We start from the raw sequence: 20,869 nt of genomic DNA, 5'->3' as shown, positions 1-20,869 counted from the left end.
AATTACATCGACAGCTAAATCCCTACATGGAGAACAGAACCAAAAAAAAACTATGATTTTACTGATGTTTTTCTTGCTTTTTTAAAGTACAAAAATATTAAAAATACTACAAATTTACGTGTGTAATACCATTACAAAACTGTAACTCTAAATCAGAAAAAAAATTGATATTAAAAGACTAACAATTTGTAAATTAATTGTTAAAAAAAACACGGGGAGACCAGTTTTTATAAATTTTTGTATTATTTATATTTTAAAATATTTGCTTAATCATAGTTTTAAAATTATGATTATTTCAGGCTTTTTCCTTCTTTTTATTTTTTAAAAGACAAAAACATAGGCACTACCGGGATTCCAAACTTGTAATAAAAATGATGCCCTTTAATAGTTGTAGTCTGTAACAATTTACAGACACCAAGCTTCTAAAAAGCCCAAAAGGAATAAAAACTCAGCCACATGTCTATTTTTGTTCTTTTATTTCTCCAAAATTATTTTGTCACGTTTCTGTACAACTCGTTTTTTTTCAACCTCAGAACCTGAAACATTTGAAACTCCTGCTGCAAAAACGTCCGACAGACTCACAACCTTCAACCAACACTGACTCTCACTACAGCAGAATCCTCCACCTTCATCATAATCATCATCATTATCATCATCATCATCATCATCACCACCTTCATCCTCCTCTCAGCTGCTCCAGTCAGTTTCTTCCTGCTGGCCACAAACATCAACAACATTTGGGGTGTTTTTGTTTGTTTGTTTACAAATCTGCGCCGTGTGGACCCAAACAGAAACCAGCAAATTTAAAGACAGTTTTGGGAAATTTTCTCGTTTGCTGTCGACTCCAGAAGCATTTTTAACAAAACGTCTTGGAACCGCTTCAGTTTTTGGATGTCTGACTGTCCTTGAACGCACCACAGAGCCACATGCAGAACAAATTTTGACAAAATTATGAAAAGTTGGTCAACCAGAGCTGAAAATATTTGTCGAATAATACAATTCATAGTTAAGAGAAATGTTTTTTGATCGTCAAACTATTATTTAAGTCATTTTTTCAGCATCTTAATCCCCCCAAAAATGTGGTTAAACTGAGTATCTTTGTTTTTCAGAAACATTTTTCACTGTTTTCTGCAGTGACAGATTATTTTTAAGCAATAAGCAAAACATTTCTGCAATTACTTGATTGCTTTGACTGTAAAATGTAAATTTTTCCAGCATCTAAAAGTGACATTTTATCACAAAACAGCAACATTATAAAATAAAAACATAAAAACATCATGAAAGTGTCATTAAATAAAAGCAGCTTTTGACAAAACATAACTATGAAATGAAAACAGGCTTTAAAAGTAGATTTTTTTTCCAGTAACAACAAAAAAGGACAATGAAAATTGTTGTCTTATTTATATTTTAAACTATTTGCTTGATTATTATTATTTCAGGCTTTTTTCTTTTCTTTTTTTTCTGAACTTTCTGCAACTTGAAAAATAAGAAAACAACCATTTTTCCATCGTTAACTCCGGAGAAGACGGCAAAATGTGAAAATTTCCCAAAACACAGAAATCCTACAGTCAGTAAACTACTCTCAATCTAATACAAAAGTGTTTCAGACAGTAGAAATAAAGTGTGTTTATGTGGGTTGAAACTTCCAGAGTGCAGCTTTGATTGGCAAAAATAACACTTGAGGAATGGTCGGCATTTCAACATAAAAGCATTTAAAAAGAGAAAAATCAAAGTTGGCAAAATGAAATCTCACGTTTTGAACAGTTTGTCTGTCGGCCAGCAGATCCGAACAAACATTTCCACCGTCCACAGTCAGCACAGTTTGTTTTACGACGCCTTTTCGACCCCCTGTTTGTCTTTAAAGTCCAGCATGTCAGCAGAGAGATCAGAAACTAAAACTGTACAGCTTCCACTCCGAATGTGGCGTCGTCAGCTCGTCCTCCGGCTCTCATTCATCATCTCTTTGTCAACATTTGCACAAAAATGAGAAGGAAACAAAAAAGAAAAAGCCAAGAAAACATGTTGTTTTTTTTCCTTTAAAATCCACCCAAACATTCTTTTACTATCAGTGCAAATGAGGTAGACATGACAACTAAAGACAGCATCCGATCGCACGGAGGTCGTGATTTTCTACCCATTCGGACTGTGCAAATCAAAACACAGAGTGGAGTTCATGTATGGAGTCCCAGAGAGGCCAAAATTACAACAACAAAAAAAACTTGGGGAAAATAATCATACGAACAAACTGTGGAAAATACAGAAATAAAACAATCTGTACAATAAAAATCAACTCATTAATATGAAATATTTAAATATTTTGTTTCTAATGAAACTAAAATGTTTTTAATGCAACGATGGCTTTTTGTCATTTTTAACTTCCTGTCACATTACATCTAACTTCAATTTTGTCCCTTTTAAAATTTTGTCATGTCATTCAAATAACTTTGAATTTCATATCACTTTTTTTTACTATAAATTTTGACTTTTTATTTTATAAAACAAAAAATTTGTCCCTTATTTCTTTCAATTTCATGTCAATAATTTTTGTTTATTATTACTTTGTTGTTACTTGAGATTTAACTTTAAATTTTGTCACATTTTATTTAACCAATTTTTCTTTTTTAAACTTCATGTTTTGACATTTCATAAAATTTTCTTGTCTCTTACGTTTAAATTTTCAACTTTGTCTTTTTTAAATTTGCAATTAATTTCTTGTCATTTTACAGTTAATACCTTCAAATTTTGCCAATATTTTTGCACTATTTTAACACAAATAAAAAATATTACCTTCGTTTTATAACTCTGAGATCATGTTATTTTCTATTTTTTTCTTATTTGGAATAAATTTTTTTATTTTTTTTTCATATTACCAATTTCAACATACTTTTTCCACAATTTCACTATACAAAAGTGTCAAAATAACTAAACAAAAACTACAGAAATAAAAATTGAAATTGTTACTGTAAAAATAACCTGAAAATAACATTTCATAATAATGAGTTGAGTTTTAATGATTTCTTAAATAGTTTTCCTGACGTTTTGGTGTATTTATTTCACACAATTTACTCATATGACTATTTTTTCCAAGCATTTAATGTAACACTGGATACTTTTTGGGCTTGATATTTTGCAGGTTACAGTGTTTTTTCTTTTTTTGTTGGAGAAAAAGTTCTTTGCACAGTAAAGAGTGCAAAATTACAAAATCTAAAAGTTAAAAATAATAAAAACATGGCACCAAATGTAGTGAAAGAATCCGGAAATATCGACTCCACGTTTTAATACTGGCTCAAAAATAAAAACTAAAAACGAAGCCCTGCCCAGAACTGGAGACTCCCACCCTGAGACCTCGACAGGAATGCTGGGAAAGGTAGTCCTTTTTGTCCTCCTTAGAAACATTAATATGTTTTGTTTTTTTAATTATTTTTGTAGCTCTATCACAGTAACATTGCGCTTATTCCCCACCTAGTGGTCAAAATTGGCAATTACAATTTTAAAAACTTAAAAATTAGCATTACAACATAAATATTCCAACTGCAGTAGTAGTAATAATAATGATAGCTTCTATTTGTCTGCATCTAGTACAAATCGGTTTAACTCACATGACAAAATAATCATTATTATTACTCTAACACAGTCTCGAGTTAGTGCTTCTATGTACACTGGTAAGTACAATGCAAGTCAAAGTGTTGGACAGTGAACAATCTTCAGTATTATACCTGCTACATTTACAGGTATCTTACATTTATATGCATTTATATAAATAAGTAGTGTGCATGTTTATTCATACAAATGCTGCCTGTACACGAGTTCCATGCACCGAGTTGTACTAATCTGTAATAATGCACATGTACATCTTATCTACAGATGTAGACTTGTGGGGGAATCGGGTGAGTAGAAGCTGCGCACACACACACTCACAAACACTTGACACACACGTTCAGGTTTTAATGCTAAAACACTCGGTGGTAGCGTCCGGTCGAAGGAACGTCGCGGAGGTTTGTGGTTTATCGCAGTCAAGAAACAGGCTCGAGGGTAGCTTAGCATGAAGAGCAGAAGCATCGAAGTGTTAAAAATGTCTTCCAACAGCTTCACATTTCAGTTTTTTTTACATGTTTATACCATAAATGTGACACTAAGACATCAAGGATTTTGTCAGACTTCATATTTGGCAGAAATAAATATCGTATAATTCCAAATATTTGTGTTTAAAATGAAAAGAAATGCACAATTAGGAACTGAAGAAGAGAATTTCCTGTCAGTTTATGTTTAATAACGTCACATTTTGCCAATTATCTTGTAAAATGCTCCTTAACACTAACTTCATGTCAGTTTGTTTACTATTAATTTCCTGTCAGTTTACATTTTATAACTTGACATTTTTTGTCATTTTTAATTTTTCCAGTCGCTTTACATTTAACATCTAATTTTTGAAAGTTTTATTTTGTAAAATGTTCTTCACACTTTTTAACTTTAACTTCATGTCAGTTTGTGTGCTTACTATTTACTTCCTATCAGTTTACATTTTATAATTTCATATTTTGTCAATTTTTGTTTTGAAAAATGTTCTTCGTACTTTTTATTTAACTAAACTTTATGTCAGCCTGTTTGTTTATTATTAATTTCCGGTCAGTTTCCACTTGATTATTTTACATTTTGTCAATTTATATTTTGTAAAATGTTCCTCATACTTTTTTATTTTAACGTCCTATCAGTTTGCTTGTTTACTATTAATTTTCTGTCAATTTACATTTTATAATTTCACATTTTTTGTCATTTTTAATTTTTCCGGTCGCTTTACATTTAACTTCTAATTTTGTCAAGTTTTATTTTGTAAAATTTTTGGAAATTTGTCAGTTTGCATTTCACGACTTTAAATTTTATTGATTACCGTTTCACAACTTAAAAAAATAAATCTTTTCAAATCGTGTCCTTTACTTTCTGACTCTTAAATTAATTTTGTTTTTTGGAATTTTTGACATTTTTTTCATGTCTGTTTATCTTTAATTTAAAGTCGGATTTCTTTCCTTTCCTACGTTAGAAAATATCTTAACAGTTCAGTTGTGGAGAAATGTCATTTTTTTAGGAGAGCAGTTTGCTTATTATCCACCTTTACCAAACACAATATCACTTCTGTGATATTTAGAGATCATTTTTGAATCTCTGTTTCAACTCAAAGTTTGCAGGTTGTTTCACTATTTCTAAATAGAAATCCTGTAAATGTGAAGCTGTTGGAAGCCGCTTTTAGCATCAGCGCTAAGCTAAATGAAACTGGAGCTAACTCTGCTGTGATTAAACTAATTCTGACTGTAAACGCTCCCGAGGTTTGTTCCTTTTATTAGATCAGAGGGCAGTGGTAGAGTTTCTCTGCAGCCCAACACAAAGATGGCAGTGTTTTTTTATTGTCATATACAGAATCTTATCACTACAAATAAAAGAAGTGTGTTTTCAAGAAATCTTCTCTTGGTCAACTCCTTCCGCCCCGAACCCTCCCCGCTATCAAACACTTATAAATCAAAAACCGGGTTTACAATTTTAGCGTTATTTACATAGTTACAGTGGTTTTTAAAGCACCGCAGGCCAAGTGGAAGCTCCACAACTGTTGCTCAGTTCGTTAGAAAAAATCTAAACCTGCTGCAACTCTGAACACCTGATCCAACAGGTGAGTCGGTTCAAACCCTCAACACTGTGCAATGGAGGCTACAAAACGAACAAAGTTTAGCTTTTTCTCCAATGGTTCAACTTGTTCGCTTTGCAACGCATGGCTCATTTTCACGTCTTACTTACGTCTTTTTTTTCTGATTACTTCTCTGCTCCTGTGCAACTTGGAGTTTTAAAAAACTCAGCTATGGCAAGATGCTTTAACATTTAACAGGTGAATTTGACTTCTGAGATAAAGGAACAGATATTAGCATCACTCTGACCAGTCAAAACAAGTTAGAGTTCTCTGTAGTTCAGTTTTTTAGTCAAAAACGATAGTTGTTGACACGACTTATCAGACACTTATAATGCGGTCTTGACATCCCTTAACAAATAGTTTCTACTATGGCAGCTGTTCTAACTGCTAGCTATCTGGAATTTTAATTCTGACCAGTCAAACTACAGCTACAGATCTTTGTAATTCAGTTTTGATTGGTCAAAATAATTGCACTACTTATCAGACACTTATAATGCAGTCTTGACATCCTTTAACTGATAATTTACCACTTTGGCAAGCTGCCTTAATATCTGTTAGCTAACTTTAGCTATCCAGAACTAACATGATGGATATCAACTCAGTCTAGGTGGTCAAAACAACTTAGAGATCACTGTAGTTTAGTTTTGACTAGTCAAAATAATCGACGTATCTGTCGCTTACAATGCAGCCCTGACATCCACCAGATGTCATCATTCTGACTGGCACTTTGATAATTTAAGATTTATATCGAAAATTAGTTTGATATCTTAATCTAAGATATCTAAAAATTGAATTTACAATATCTAGATAAAGTCAATTAAGTGAAGCAGAATCCTGACTAGCCAGATACCTGGAACTGTAACTCCTACCATCAGAATTCTACAACACATATCCACTTATTAAATGTTAAGCTGACTTGTCATATACTCTGCTGCAGCCTCTCTTTCTTCCCCTGCACACTTCCAGAAAGGAGATCCTGAAACATACACTTAAAATCAGGGTATCTGTGTTTGTTTTGCTTTTTTTAAAGATCAGATTTTTTACATTTTAAAATCTAACAATTAAAAACTAACCGGCCCTCTCTCTGCTCCTGTTTTCGGCTCGTAGCCCTGCAGCTTCCTTCAGGAGTAGGAGAGGTGGGATCCGTTGGAAATGTGGGAGGTGACCGACGTGCTCCGGCTCAAACCGCCGTCGCTGCCGCCGCCTGGACCGCCGGACGCCGTCCTCCTCAGCGGCTGGGGGCTGTTCCTCAGCGCCATCAGAGTCGGACCTCTGACGCTCAGGCCGCCGCCGCCATAGCCGCCCTGCGACGACGAGGATGAGGAGGCGGAGGAGGGAGGGGAGGAGGAGAGGGAGATGGGGGGAGGCGGCGGCGGGGGAGGCAGCAGGGCCAATGACTGGGAGGAGGCATGGGAGGACAGGTGGTGGTGGTGGCCCTGGGAGTGATGGGAGTAGTGGCCTCCTCCGCCGACCCACTCTCGGGCCCGTTCGCGCTCCCTGGAGTCGTGGGCGTCGCGGTAGAGCTGGGGGGTGCTCTGGTGGTGCTGGTAGTGCTGGGGGAGGTAGTGCTGCTGGTGGTGGGAGGACGAGGATGAGGAGGACGAGGACGACGAGTGAATCCTGCCCTTACTCAGCTCGCTGTCCCTGCCGAGGCCGTGGGAGGAGGCGATGGACTCGGCCCGGCTGAAGCCGCCGCCGTGGTTCTGACTGCGCCAGGACGGAGTCGCCACCGAGTTCTGGACGCTGTGGCTCCAGTGGCTGCCAGATCGTGGGACGGGTCTTGATGGCCAGCCGCTGGAGCCTGAGGACGGGCTGGGGGTCGGGTAGCCCTGGTTGAAGGCCTCGGCCGGGATGCCAGACAGCGCCATGTTGCTGAAGCCCAGACGCATGCTCTCCGAATCGAACGCCTCGATCTCATGAGCCTGACGCTCCAGCAGAGTCCGGATTCGTTCCGAGCGTTCGTTCTGCAGGGAGAGCATCTCCTCCTCGATCTGAAAGACAACAGACACAGCGTTAGGACTGGAGACGGCCAGGCCAGAGTCAATCAGAGCTTTTCTTATCAGATCGATATCAGCGTCAACATCAGTCCTATTGTATATTTACATCCGCTGTCACACAGGTGGGACATAAGTTGCGGTGGGATGTTGGGGATACAAATTTTCTTAATCAATAATCAATGTGCTATCAGTCCATAATGTATTAATCCATAAATGAATCAGTGGCGACAAGTCAATGGAGACATGAGATTCATCCCATTTGGTCTTAAAAACATGAACTGTGGTTAGAGGTCATTAACCACCACAGAAGTCGTGGTCATGGTGCCCATTGCTAAACTCCCACAATGTTCTCTGCTTGCCAATGATGAGGAAAATAGCACATCTTTTGCTACTACTGTCACCCCTTTCATTCCATTTCCCATGGTTATACACAATTCTTTCGTCTTTTGTCATTTGCTACCGTCTGTCAGTTCCCCCTCTTACCTTTTGTTGTCACACCTTTGGTATTTGCAATTGTTTACTCAACTACCCTGTTGTTCTGTTGTCTTACCCTCAGTCACTGATTAGCAACCATACGCAAATTAACCACTATCCACCTTGGTAGTTACATACAGCGTCCTCCCTACCTTTTGATCCGCCCTCTTACGTTTCTATAAAATGTGTACCCTGAAAATGCTCTGGGTCGACTTACCTTTGCAGACCCAGCCACCGTATTACCGGAAATACTAATAAAACACACCACTACAGCAAACTTCGAAGGACCAAGAGTGAAATGTCTTCAACACCAACATGAACTGTAGTCTGAGTGACACCTCCTCTGGTCTCTACAACCCTTTGATGCACAATTTGGGTCAAAAGATACCCATATTCAATGGAATCTTTTGACCCATGTTGTGCATCAAAAGGTGAAACAGTAAGAGGCTCCATCTGGTGGAACAACCAGGTACTACAGCTGATCTACGATATATTTCCCGACATCCTACCCTCTGCTCCAGCAGCGCCCGGCGGATCGACACCCGCTGCTCCAGGTCCTTCACCTCCCTCTCGTGCTGGGTGTCGGTATGGATCTTGATCTTGCTCTGGTAGGCGTTGAGCAGCTCGAGTTCCTGCTGCAGCTGCATCCTGAGGACCTGGTACTCGGCCTCCTGAGTCTCATCCAGTCGGAGCTGCAGGTGAATCAGGACAACACTTGGTATCATTAGAGAGAATATTTAAAGCTACTGAGCAGATGTTTGTTAGTTTGCTTCTTTGCGTAGAATAGCAGATGTTGAGTTAAACAGTAAGAAGCACAAACATGTGTCTATGTTTGTGTTTCCTATCTTGGACTGTAGATGAACATGAAGCAAATGTTAATTTGAATGTGTTGCTGAATAACTACAAGAAATCAGTAAAATTATTTAGCTTTGTCCCACTGTTGTGGTTTTTATTATTGAGTTTTTTCCTCTTATTCCAACTAGAGTTGCAATTGCTAAATTAATCTACAACAGGAAATATTTTAAGGGTTTTTCCAAACAACTGTGGAAATTTTTTTAATTTAGCAATTCAAGATCATGTCTTCAAAATGCTTGTCTTTTTTCGCAGATTCATAAGAAGCAAATAAATCTTTAAATATGCAGCTAAAAACTAACATTTTTCCATTAATGATTATAAAAATAGTTGCCCATTAATGTTCTTCCTTCTCTCTGTTTCAGCTCTGCAGTGATAAATGTCTGTCAAGCTACATTAAATTATAGAAATAAGTAGTTAGTAAGAAACATCAGAACCCCAAAGCTGCTTTTATAACCCCAAAGTTATTTTTAAAAGCAGAAACAGCCCAGTTAGTCAAAAGAACCCTATTGTCAGGTAAAACTAAACGTAACATACATTTGCAGCTGCTCGCATCCTTGTTGGTGATGCATTCACTGTGTGTTTGTGTTGTGATGCATTCAGGTGTCGTGTTGGGTTCAGATGTTGTTGTGGTTTCAGGTGTGGTGGTGCGTTCAGATGTCGTGGTGCGTTCAGGTGTGGTGGTGCGTTCAGGTGCGGTGCTCCAGGTGTGGTGGCGGTGCGCGGGGGTTTCCTTGCCTTACTCACAGCCTGTGTGGACAGCATGTCGTTGATGGAGTGGTCGTACTGCTCGGCCAGGATGGCCAGCTTACGTGTTTGCTCCTCTTTGAGGCGTTTGAGGACAGCCTTGTGGTCGGATTTCGGAGTGCTCTCCAGCAGGTGGTTCCTCAGCGCCTTGTACTGACGGGTTTGGATCTTACAGGTCTCCTGGAACTGACGTTTAATCTGCAGCTCTTTGGACTGAAACACAGAAGCAGTCAGAGACGATCAGCAGCAGGTTTTAGGTGGATTTATAAACTTCGGTTGTTTCCGTCGTACCTTCAGGCTCTTGGGCTGCTGCCGGATCTCCATGGCGTGTTTCTGTCTGAGCTCCTGCTCGCGTCTCTTGTTGTACTCCATCTGGTTGGTCAGTTCTGTCTGGTGCTGGGTCCGGATCAGCTCGGCTCTGGTCCTCTGCACCGAGCCCAGCTGCCTGAACTCCAGCTCCTGCGTGGACTCGTGGTGTCGCAGCAACATGGCGCATTCCAGGTCCTTCTGGGTCTGCTTCTTGTTCAGGTCCTGGTGGAAAAAACTGATCATTGAGGGTCAAAATATCTGAGATCTGCTTCTATGTTCGTTAAATGAATATTATCAATACCAGCAGAAAGTACAATGAAAACTGATATTTTTATAGGCTGACAGGATCTTTCTACCAATTAATCCGAACACAAACTTCCTGCAACAGACAAAAATGAACATTTAATTTAAGCTGATTTTAGGCAAACATAAAATCTATTAGTAGATTTTATGAAAAGAAAAATCCCCACAAAAAATAAAAACACATATTTAAATAATTAATAAAAATGCACCTTTAGTTGGATTTTATGAAAAAAGCAAAAAATACATAAATAAGGAAATAAATTTAATTAAACTATCTGTCTGTTTTTTAACGGGAAAAAATGCTAAACAGTTCGGCTTTAAAAAAATGTAAATTATAAAAATAAATACAAATAAATAAATAAAGATACATTTTTAAATAACTAATTAACATGGACTTTTGTTGGATTTTATGAAAATTAAAAAAATACAATTTTGAATAAGTAAATAAATGAAAAGAATTATTTCTGTCTGTATTTACAGGGGGAAAAATGCTAAAAAGTTTAGCTTTATTAAAAGTCCAACTGAATGAAAATAAATAAATAAAAAATATAAATTTAAATAATTAATAAAAATGCACATTTTATTGGAATTTGTGAAAAAAAGTTCGAAATATATAAAGTAAATGAATGAAATTAAACTATTTTTGTCTGTTTTTTATGGGAAAAAACGCTAAATAGCTCGGCTTTAATAAAACCACAAACTATAAAAATTTATCAAATAAATACAGAAAAATACATTCTTAAATAATTAATAAATATGCACCTTTGTTGGATTTTATGAAAAAAAAGGTAAATAAAAAATACAATTTTGAATAAGTAAATAAATTAAAAGAATTATTTTTGTCTCTGTATTTACGGGGGAAAAAAACTCTAAACAGTTCAGCTTTATTAAAAGTCGAACTGTTAATTACAAAAACCAAAATAAATTAAAAAAATACAGTTTTAAGTAATTAATAAAAATGCACCCTTTGTTGGATAAAAAAACAAACACTACATAATTAATAAAATATGTAAATAATAAATTAAATAGAATTTTGTCGTATTTTGTTTTGCAACATTTTTTAAAATCTTCTTGAATTAATAACACAACAACAATTATAACTTATTATTTACTGCACTATATTTGTATTTTTTATTTTCCTCGTACAATGGATATTTTTATATTTTGTTTGCTTATATTTTTCTCTTCATATTGATATTTTTTTCTACATACGTTTATCTCATATTTTTCATTTGTTTACATTTCTTAGACTTTGATTGGGAGCAATGATAACAAAAACAAACAACTTCCCCTCAGGGATCAATAAAGTATTTCTGGTTAAACTACAAATATCTGAGTATTAAAACCTGCTTCAGGTGTGTCTGTGTATCCCTGACAGATCGGATCGAGGACCTTTTATCCGGTTACCTCTCTGAGCAGGTCCTGCTCCAGGTTGTGTCGAGCCAGCAGCATCTTCCTCTTGTACTGGCGACACTGCAGCTCGTAGTACTGCCGCTGCCTCCTCAGCAGACTGGCCTCCTCCTCCGCCTGCATCTGCTGCAAACACTCCTTCTGACGGATCAACCACTCCTGCTTCTCACGCTTCGGAGTTGACTGGTTCTCGTTCAGCTCCTGTTTGACAGAACGAATCAGAAAGATCCAGAAGAGGCGAGACAGGAACATATGAAGATCAACAGGTAAATACAGGGGGTCCTCGACTTGGGCCGGAGTTCAACGAAAATGCAAACCGAGCCGTTACGTGCATCACAATATCGACCAGTTCTTCAGAAGAGTCATGAATACCAACGACTTTCATGCATGTATGAGTCATTTTACAAGAAGATAACAGAATATTGTAACGGACTGATATTGTTGTTGATGTTTCAATGTTTATTGTTCAGTTCCAGATTTACCTAATGTCAGTGAACGTGCCATGTTTAGTTAGCGCACCTCTGATTGGCTGAGAGTCAGCAGTAGTGTGTCAAGCAAGAGAAAGAGCTGAAAACAGCAGCTAATTCTGGAGCTAAATTATTGTCTTTTTGTAGTTATTTTGGCGTTGGCTACGGCCCACATTAGCCTGTGTGAAGCTTCAATAAATGACCAGAGAACCAGATACAGTCTCACTCATTCATCACAGAAGGTCATTTCTGATGCTCTCTTCTTCTTCATGTTGTTCTGTTTTAGAGCTGCAGGACTTTAGACTGAAAAATGAGGGAAACAAACCTCCTTGAGCTGCTCTTTGCGCTGGCGATACTGGCGTTTCTGGGACTCCAGTAAACTGGTTAGCTCCTTCTTCTGCTGGCCCAGTATGTGCTGCTGGAACTTCTTCTCTTCTGTCAGAGCAGCTTTTGTCTGCAGGACGACACAGAAGAAGATTTTTATGAACGGTCAGCGGTGACGATGATGTGAGAGGATGTAAAAATACAACCAAGAGATATCTAGTTTCATTTTTTAACATTAGAACATCCTTTAAAGTCACAATAAACTCCTGAATGCTGTGTTTACAAACCACTCCGCTCAGCTGTCTTCATATAAAGTCTGTTAATGTCGTCTCACCTCCTTCTCCAGGATGGCCTGGTGCTTCTTGGCCAGTTTGTCGGCCTCCGTGGAGAAGCTGTTCCTCTGGTTCTCCAGCTCTTTGTCCAGCTTCAGCTGATGTTCGTCCATCTCGGCCTTCAGCTTGTTCTCTAAACCCATCAGCTGCTTCTGGTGCTGCCGCCTCATCCTCTTGTAGCCGGACATCTGCTCTCTGAGCGCTGAGCCCTGCTCATGTTCCTGGATCTGACGGGTCACCTGGAGGAACCAACAGACTCTTCAGTACCAGCTCACTGCAGGATTTATCTATTTATTATAATACAGAGAAATCTCCAGGCCTCACTACAACTTTATAAATCTCTCTCAGTTTTAAAGATCCTAGAAATGTTCATCTTCTTTCACCATCAAACATGAGCATATTAAAGATCAAATTAAGTGACAAAATTACAATCACAGCTCAAGGCCAGTTGAAACTAGCTGTTAATTAAAAAATAAGAATTGTAGAAAAAAAGAATATATTAATAATAATAAATTTTATTTGTGATGCACTTTTCATTTAAGAAAAGTCTCAAAGTGCTACATTAAAAGTATAAAAGGCTGAAAAAAACATTCAGGTAAAATAACATTAAAAAAATAAAAACTTCATTAACAAATAAAAGAAAATCTATTTGAAGTTTTTTTTAAAAATGTACATTTTAGTGGATTTTATTTTTTGAAATCCAGATAGTTAATTAAAAAAATAAAACAAACAAACAAAAATATAGTATAAAATCTATTTGTTAATAACTTATAAAAATATATAATTTGCTGGATTTGGGAAAAAAAGTCAAACTGGTCATTTAATACATTTTTAAAACATTTTATTTTATAAATAAAGCACATCTTGCTTTTTTATTCAAAAAAGAAAATTTAAAAAAACTATGAAAATATTTTAAAGAAATGTTATTTTAAACAAAAATACATTAATATATAAGGTACTATGTATTTTTTTTAAAAATTACAAAAAAGCAGACTTTTTTGGATTTTTTTAAAAGCCAAATAATTAATTTAAAAAAATTGCAGCTCATCACCAGTTCTTACCAGAGAGGCGGTTCGGATGGTGGCAAAGTGATCACGGTTTCTATAATAAGCTCGACGGCGTCCAGCCGAAGGAACCTGAGGCTGATCCATCTCTGGCTGGTAGGGATCATCGTAGATGTTGTCCTGACCCTGAGGAAGAGGAGGAGGAGGGGGATAAAATTATCCTCCAGAATTTTTCAGTTGAAATTTGTAGAATAAAACATTTTATGTCCAAAATAAATCCTATTAACCCTCCTGTTGTCTTAATTCACGGGCACCAAAAAATATTGTTTCCTTGTCTGAAATTTTTTTTTTTAAAAATCTGCAAAAAAATTCCCCAAATTTCTGAAAATTTGCAAAACCTTCAGGAAGAAAATTCCAATAATTCCTTAAACGTTTCCCTTAAAAGCTTTATTTAAAAAAAAAAAAAAATCCCCCCAAATTTGGCAACAAAATTCTTGCAAAGATTTTCAAAAAATGAGTAAAAATCTTCCAAAAAAAATCATAAAAATCAACCAAAATCCAGCGAATTTGGCTTTACCGTGGGCCGGTGGATGATGGAGCTGTTGGAGGTGACGGTGTGTTCGCCCTCCTGCATCATGGCCATCTCGCTGCTGCTGTCGTCGGAGGCGTCGGCCAGACTGTTGACGGAGCTGCTCTGGGAGCTGGCTGAGATGGACATACTGGGGACCGACTGGGAGCTCTCCATGCTGTTCACGGTTCCGGTCTGCAGCAGGTACTGTTCTACCTCCTGGAACATACAGAACACACGTCAATCATCTTTTCTCTGCGGATTCTGTTTGTTTCCTCCCTGGTTCTGACTCCTCACCTCCTCGTCCTCGCCGGCCTCCGACACCGGCCCGTTCTGCTGGGTCTCCTGGAACAGGATCTTCTTCATCTTGCGGTACTGCAGGTTGTCCAGCTCCCTCACGGCGTCCTTGGTTCTGGCGATCAGGTCCATGATGACGGTCAGCGGACGCTCGCGGCACAAGAAGCGATGCTGCCGGGCAGAAACAGCCGGTGAACTTTCAGCAGAGAAGTTAAAGTTTGTGTGTTTTATTAAAGGTTACCGATCGGCGCTCACGTTCAGCAGCACGTCCGAGGTAGGCCGGTCCTGGGGGATCTTCTGGAGGCAGGAGTCCACGAAGTTACGGAACGAATCAGACCTGCAAAAACAAACACATTTATGATATTTAATGTGAAACAGTGACACAAACCAAAGAGCTGCTTTCTTCTGAGGATAACCAACACTTTGGTTTAGATTTTAACACACAGGCAGGTTTGAAAAGCAGCTGATATTTTACTTTACTGTCCGAACAGCTGAGTTTTCCATTTAAAAAGCTTCTTAAAACCCTCCTCTACATGCATTCAAACAATATTTTATCATTTCCTAATGTTTTGTTGTTGCTCTATGTAATGTAAAACACCTTGTAGCACAGGTTTGGAAGGTTATAGCTGCAGTAAAGTGAACTGTTTCCACCATTTATCAGGTAGAAACTGTACAAACAGAAAGAATCGGAGTTTTAACTTTCCAGTGGGACATAATTTGATCATATCATTAGATGTATGCAATTATATCACAAAAATTAACCAATCAAAGCTTAAAGTCACAAAAAAACATTTTATTCTATATATTCTCACTTAAAAGTTCACTAAAATAAATATTTGTTGCAGCAGAAGGTATATGTTTTTTAAAATACAGATTCTAAAAAATTAATAATACTTTCGTTAAAAAATACTGGGAAAAAAAAGCAGAACAAATCATCTGATTCCAACTTTCCGATGATCTTTGGACATACCACCTACTAAATTCTACCAAGAAAACAGTAATATTTTGTCAAAATTTATTTTACATGTCTCTTTTAAAAATTTTCAGCTGTTTTTTTTATAAGGTAGTGGTAACACAGGTTGATTCAAAGTTTTTGCAAATTAATGGCACAAAGATTCCAATTTTTTTGTTTTTTTTAATGATTTATTGCACTATAACTGTGTCACAGTGACAGAAGACATTTCTGAGTTTTCTTTTTAATGTTGTTCCGTTTCCATAGAGCTGCAGGACCTTAGATTGCAGTGAAAAATGAACCGGAGTGAAGAAAAATGAGACAGAAGCAGAAAAGTTCAGAGAATTACACTACAAGAGAAAAAAATTCATTGTAATGTCAAAAGCGTATAAAATACAGTTTTGTTCTCTGCCAGATAATAAAATAAATAATAAAAACACAATTTACTGTCTCAAGAAATGTGATGAAATTATAACTGACAGGTTGTGTGGAGGTTGAGACTCACCAGTGGTTGGACTGCAGGATGGGGCTTTCATTCTGAGCGATGTGGTATAAGGCACTCATAGCATTCATGTTGAACAGGGGGGGCTTCCTCTCAGCTGTGGGCAAACAAACAGGCCAAAGTTTTACTATCACAAGACCAGATGAGATGAAATAAGATGGGATACAACACAATGAAATGACAATGTTGACTGTATCAGTAAAACAAACACTAAATTATTCAACGTGTGAATCAAAAGCAACAAAACAAATTAAAATATCTTTGTCAAATAAACAAACTTCACAGAGGAACCAAACACATAAGCAAAGTCAAATTAATAAACTAATGAACAGCTCTGACAGATGATTAGGGTCCAGATGATGAGATAAGATGAGATAAGTTGAGATGAGATGAGATAAAATAAAACAGACAGGATGAGAAAAGGTGAGATATAAGATGGAAAACAATGAGATGAGACAACATAAGAGATGATGACATAAGATGAGAAAAGATGACTGTGAGATACAATGACATAAGAAAAGATAACTTGAGATACGATTAGATACAATAAGATATGATAGAGATAAGACAAAATGAGATTACAAATGATGAGATAAAGTGAAATATGATAAGATTAGAAAACATCAGATGAAATACCATGACATTACACAAGACAAGAAAAGATGAGGTAGGAAGAGAAAAGAAGAGATGCAGTACAATTAGATATGAGATAAGATGAAAGGTGAGATGAGATGGGTGAGATAAGATGAGACAATATAAGATGAGCTACGATTAGATATGATGAGATAAGATGGGTGAGATTAGATAATATGAGATGAGATAATATAAGATGGGATACAATTAGATATGAGATAAGATGGAAAAGATTAGATAAAATGAGATGAGATGGGTGAGATAAGATGAGATAATATAAGATCTTATGGGTGAGATGAGATGATACAAGAAGAGTCGATATGAGATAAGATGAAATGGGTGAGATAAGATGGAATGAAATATGAATAGATATGATTAGATAAGATGAGATAATATAAGATATTATAAGATATTAGATATGATGAGAAGAGATGAAAAGATTAGATGGGTGAGATACAATGGAATAAGATATGAATAGATAGATATGATGAGATAAAATGAGAAAATATATGATAAGACAAGATAATACAAGATGAGATACGATTAGATGTGATGAGATAAGATGGGTGAGATGAGATGAAATAAGATGAGATAATATAAGATGATAAGATTAGATATGATGAGATAGGATGAGATAAGATCAGATGGGTGAGATGAGATAATATATGATTCGATATGATGAGATGATAAGATGAGCTGAGTGAGATACAATAGAATGAGATACAAATAGATATGATGAGATGAGTGAGGTACAATAGAATGAGATACAAATAGATATGAGATAAAATAAGATGAGATAAGACGAGATAATTTAACATAAAATGAGATAAGTTATAATGAGATGAGATGGTTGAGATGAGATGAGAATGAAATATTGCACATGTATGTTAATGTCAATACACAGGAGGCCAGTCGTACCCAGCTCAATGCAGGTGATTCCCAGAGACCAGACGTCCACCTTCCCATCGTACTGACCCTCATCCATGGCCAAGATCACCTCTGGAGCCATCCTGGAAGAGATGAAGGAGAGGAATAAAACCTCAGGGAGCACTCAGGTCCAATATTTACTACAGAATCACACTAGTAGTTCAGATGAAACCTTCTAGGAGCTATAACAGCCTGTAACAGTTTCTTTATGTTTTCCTGCTCAGTGATTAAAGGCAGAAAGAGTTCCAGCTGTAGCGACTACTTGTCAAAAATAAAACTTGAGTGAGCCACAGCTGCCTGGTTAGCTCCCACTGTAGTCCGCACATGAGGTGAAAAATCAAAATGAATCTATTTTTTGATTAAAATATTTTGCAAGTGAGCATCGATGCTGCACCAGAATAATCAGTACTGCCGGTGAAGAAGCCAAACACTCACCAGTAGGGCGTCCCAACGAAGGAGTTGGCCGGAGCCACAATGGAGGCAGAACCGAAGTCGCCCAGTTTGACCTGACCGGGTTCTGTCAGCAGGATGTTCCCCGCCTTCACGTCCCTGCAGGAGAAAATAGTAAGAGTTTTAATGCTCATGCAGAATGTGCAGTGAAATGCAAAGTGACTGTTTTCAAGGCTGTGCAATAATAAGAAGACACTGTAAAACAATATTATTTAAAAAAAAATAAACAATAGAAACATTGAAGCTTGTTGTCTCTAAACAAACACAACACGTTTACATGCAACTGCACGTTTCTAACTGTACTTAAAATATGTTTAACTAAGTGATGGCTGCTTAGCTTCACTGTGTAATACTTTTATGAGTTCCCTTTTATTTAATATCATGAACTGTATTTTACAGGAACTTGTAGCGGTTGCATGTGAGGATCTAACGCAGTAAAACGAAAACTTTACCTGTGAATCATATTGTGAGAGTGGAGATATGCTAATCCCTGCAGTGCACCATGGGTAATAGCAGCTATTTCTATTTCCTGGAGCGGCTTTTTGTGAACTGCAGAGGGAAAAATAACAAAGATCAGAGTCACAAAAACACACAAGAATGTTTAATATTCAGTGTGGATGATGAAAAGTGTTGAACTGACCTTCGAGGAGGTCTGAGGCCGAGCCGAGGCAGTACTCCATCACCAGCTGAGGAAACACAGATGTTCACAGATGTTATAGAGGAGAGAGAGAGACAGACAGACAGACGAGATATTTACATTTTAATGGAGGAAATAAGTGCATCAGTGTTTTTCAAGTAAAGCTGAAACTATTTCAGTCAAGAGCGAAAGGTTTGAAAATTAATTTACTGTTAAGTTTCAGATTCTTAAACATTCAGCTTCTCTGAAAATAAGATTTTGCTAATTTTCCCTGTTTTTAAAACAGTAAACAGAAACTCTTAAGTGTTCTAGACGACAGACTGGACATTAATTACACAACATTTTACAGCCACACAGCTCCAGTATGTCCGTTAGTTTATGCTATAATTCCTACACAGTCGTAGTGTTTCCAGTTGTCAGTACGTACCCATGCCGTGTGTTCTTTCAGGTAACAGCCTTGATACTCGATGGTGTTCGGATGACGAAGCTTCTGCAGGAACTTCACCTCTTTAATGATGTCCTGCCATTTCTGCACAACAAGCACAACAACATCAGCTTCTTTCATGCATTTATCATGTAATCACCTGGAAAATGATTAAAGCTGGTAAAGACATATACAGTACAACAAAAACTGAAATATTATACACATAAATAATAATCATCAACATTAAAAAAGTAAATAAATAAAAATACATTCAAATAATATCTCATTTTTAATGGTTCCGAGGCACAAACTGTAAATAAAACTGTTAGAATTCAGGCAGCTCAAGCTAAAACATACTGTAAAATAACAGAAAATCGCCTACTCTTGTTTCACGTCTCGTTTTTGTCATTTTGTGTCTCGGTTTTGTCGCTTTCTGTCTTGTTTTTGTCATTTCGTGTCTCATTGTTGTCATTTTGTGTCTCGGTTTTGTCGCTTTCTGTCTCATTTTTGTAATTTTGTGTTTCGGCTTTGTCGTATTCTGTGTGAGTCAAGTGTGAATTTATCGCATGTCAACAGGTTTACTACAATATATTTATAAATAATTTCAATTTCAATTTTACTCAATTGTATATATAATAGTTAGAAGAATCTTTCACTAATAATGCCATGTGGTGTTTGGTTATAGGCAGCCATGTTGATTTTAGGCCTGAAAATAGCAAAAATGTCAACTATGATACAAAAAGTCCCACAATTATAAATTGACCCTCTTCATTCTAACTGCATCAATGAGAGAAAACATTTCTGAGTTCTGACTCCTTCTTCGTGGTTGTTCTGTTTCCATAGAGGACTTTATATTCTATTTATATAATATATAATATTCATGTTGTTACCTCGTTGGTCTGTTTACCGCTGTAGGACATCTTCTTGATGGCCACCACCTCATTGTTTCGCACATCTCGGGCCTGTCAGACAAAAAACACAATTTATCATCATGTGAACTCAATAAACAGGAGAAAACAGGTGATTAAAACACACATTTTGAACCTTTATTTATTCAACAAGTTTTACTAGAAACTAAAACTACAGACTGATCTGATGTTGAAGCAACTTTTCTCACTTTCTCCAGCAACATTTACTCAGTTTTAGGGATCAAATCAGTGACCTGCAAACCTGTTTCACTTTAAAACTTAGTCAGGCTCCATAAACATCAGGCTTCTCCCCTAAAATGGCAGCATTGGGTGCTTAGAACAGGGACAATTTAGCTATTAGGAGGCCGAAACCAAACTTTCTCTTCATTTTCACCCTTTTTCTGACTGAACGTTGGTCCTGATGGTGGTGGAAAAGCTTTTGTCTTAAATAAAACTATGAACACAGCTTTGTGACACCAAGATTTTGTTCCAACTCTCAGGAACCAGTGACAAACACTGACAATAACATTTACTTAATTGTTAAAGGTTTCAAGAAAATGTTGACTAATGTAGCTGAAGCCATAAAAAACCCAAAAAGATCCTGAAAGCAAGCCTTGTTGTTATAAATAACTTTAGTTATTTCCAAATGATGGAAGCTAAACTTAAAAAGATTCGACA

The 20,869-nt window shown here is 36.9% G+C and overlaps 1 protein-coding gene across 3 annotated transcripts in view; it reads right to left on the bottom strand.

The window, feature by feature from the left end:
- Positions 1 to 459: 459 nt before the first annotated feature.
- Positions 460 to 20,869, bottom strand: part of taok2a (TAO kinase 2a) — a 38,861-nt gene continuing 18,451 nt past the window's right edge. Inside the window, exons 3-20 of one of the 3 annotated variants that reach the window (XM_055005020.1) lie at positions 20,174 to 20,245; positions 19,287 to 19,388; positions 18,863 to 18,908; positions 18,675 to 18,771; positions 18,208 to 18,321; positions 17,764 to 17,855; positions 16,216 to 16,309; positions 15,014 to 15,095; positions 14,759 to 14,929; positions 14,471 to 14,680; positions 13,951 to 14,079; positions 12,892 to 13,128; positions 12,559 to 12,687; positions 11,764 to 11,967; positions 10,036 to 10,275; positions 9,535 to 9,957; positions 8,655 to 8,837; positions 460 to 7,665 (exon numbers count right to left, since the gene is read on the bottom strand). In XM_055005020.1, coding sequence (XP_054860995.1) covers positions 6,796 to 7,665; positions 8,655 to 8,837; positions 9,535 to 9,957; positions 10,036 to 10,275; positions 11,764 to 11,967; positions 12,559 to 12,687; positions 12,892 to 13,128; positions 13,951 to 14,079; positions 14,471 to 14,680; positions 14,759 to 14,929; positions 15,014 to 15,095; positions 16,216 to 16,309; positions 17,764 to 17,855; positions 18,208 to 18,321; positions 18,675 to 18,771; positions 18,863 to 18,908; positions 19,287 to 19,388; positions 20,174 to 20,245 — 3,495 coding nt within the window. In that variant the 3' untranslated portion in view covers positions 460 to 6,795. The remainder of the gene's footprint in view (positions 7,666 to 8,654; positions 8,838 to 9,534; positions 9,958 to 10,035; positions 10,276 to 11,763; positions 11,968 to 12,558; positions 12,688 to 12,891; positions 13,129 to 13,950; positions 14,080 to 14,470; positions 14,681 to 14,758; positions 14,930 to 15,013; positions 15,096 to 16,215; positions 16,310 to 17,763; positions 17,856 to 18,207; positions 18,322 to 18,674; positions 18,772 to 18,862; positions 18,909 to 19,286; positions 19,389 to 20,173; positions 20,246 to 20,869) is intronic. The other 2 variants (XM_055005021.1, XM_055005022.1) reach the window with 2 other exon arrangements.

The sequence above is a fragment of the Amphiprion ocellaris genome, chromosome 19, assembly GCF_022539595.1.
Source record: "Amphiprion ocellaris isolate individual 3 ecotype Okinawa chromosome 19, ASM2253959v1, whole genome shotgun sequence".
Classification (NCBI taxonomy): Eukaryota; Metazoa; Chordata; class Actinopteri; family Pomacentridae; genus Amphiprion; species Amphiprion ocellaris.
This window is presented reverse-complemented; position numbering and strand designations above follow the sequence as displayed.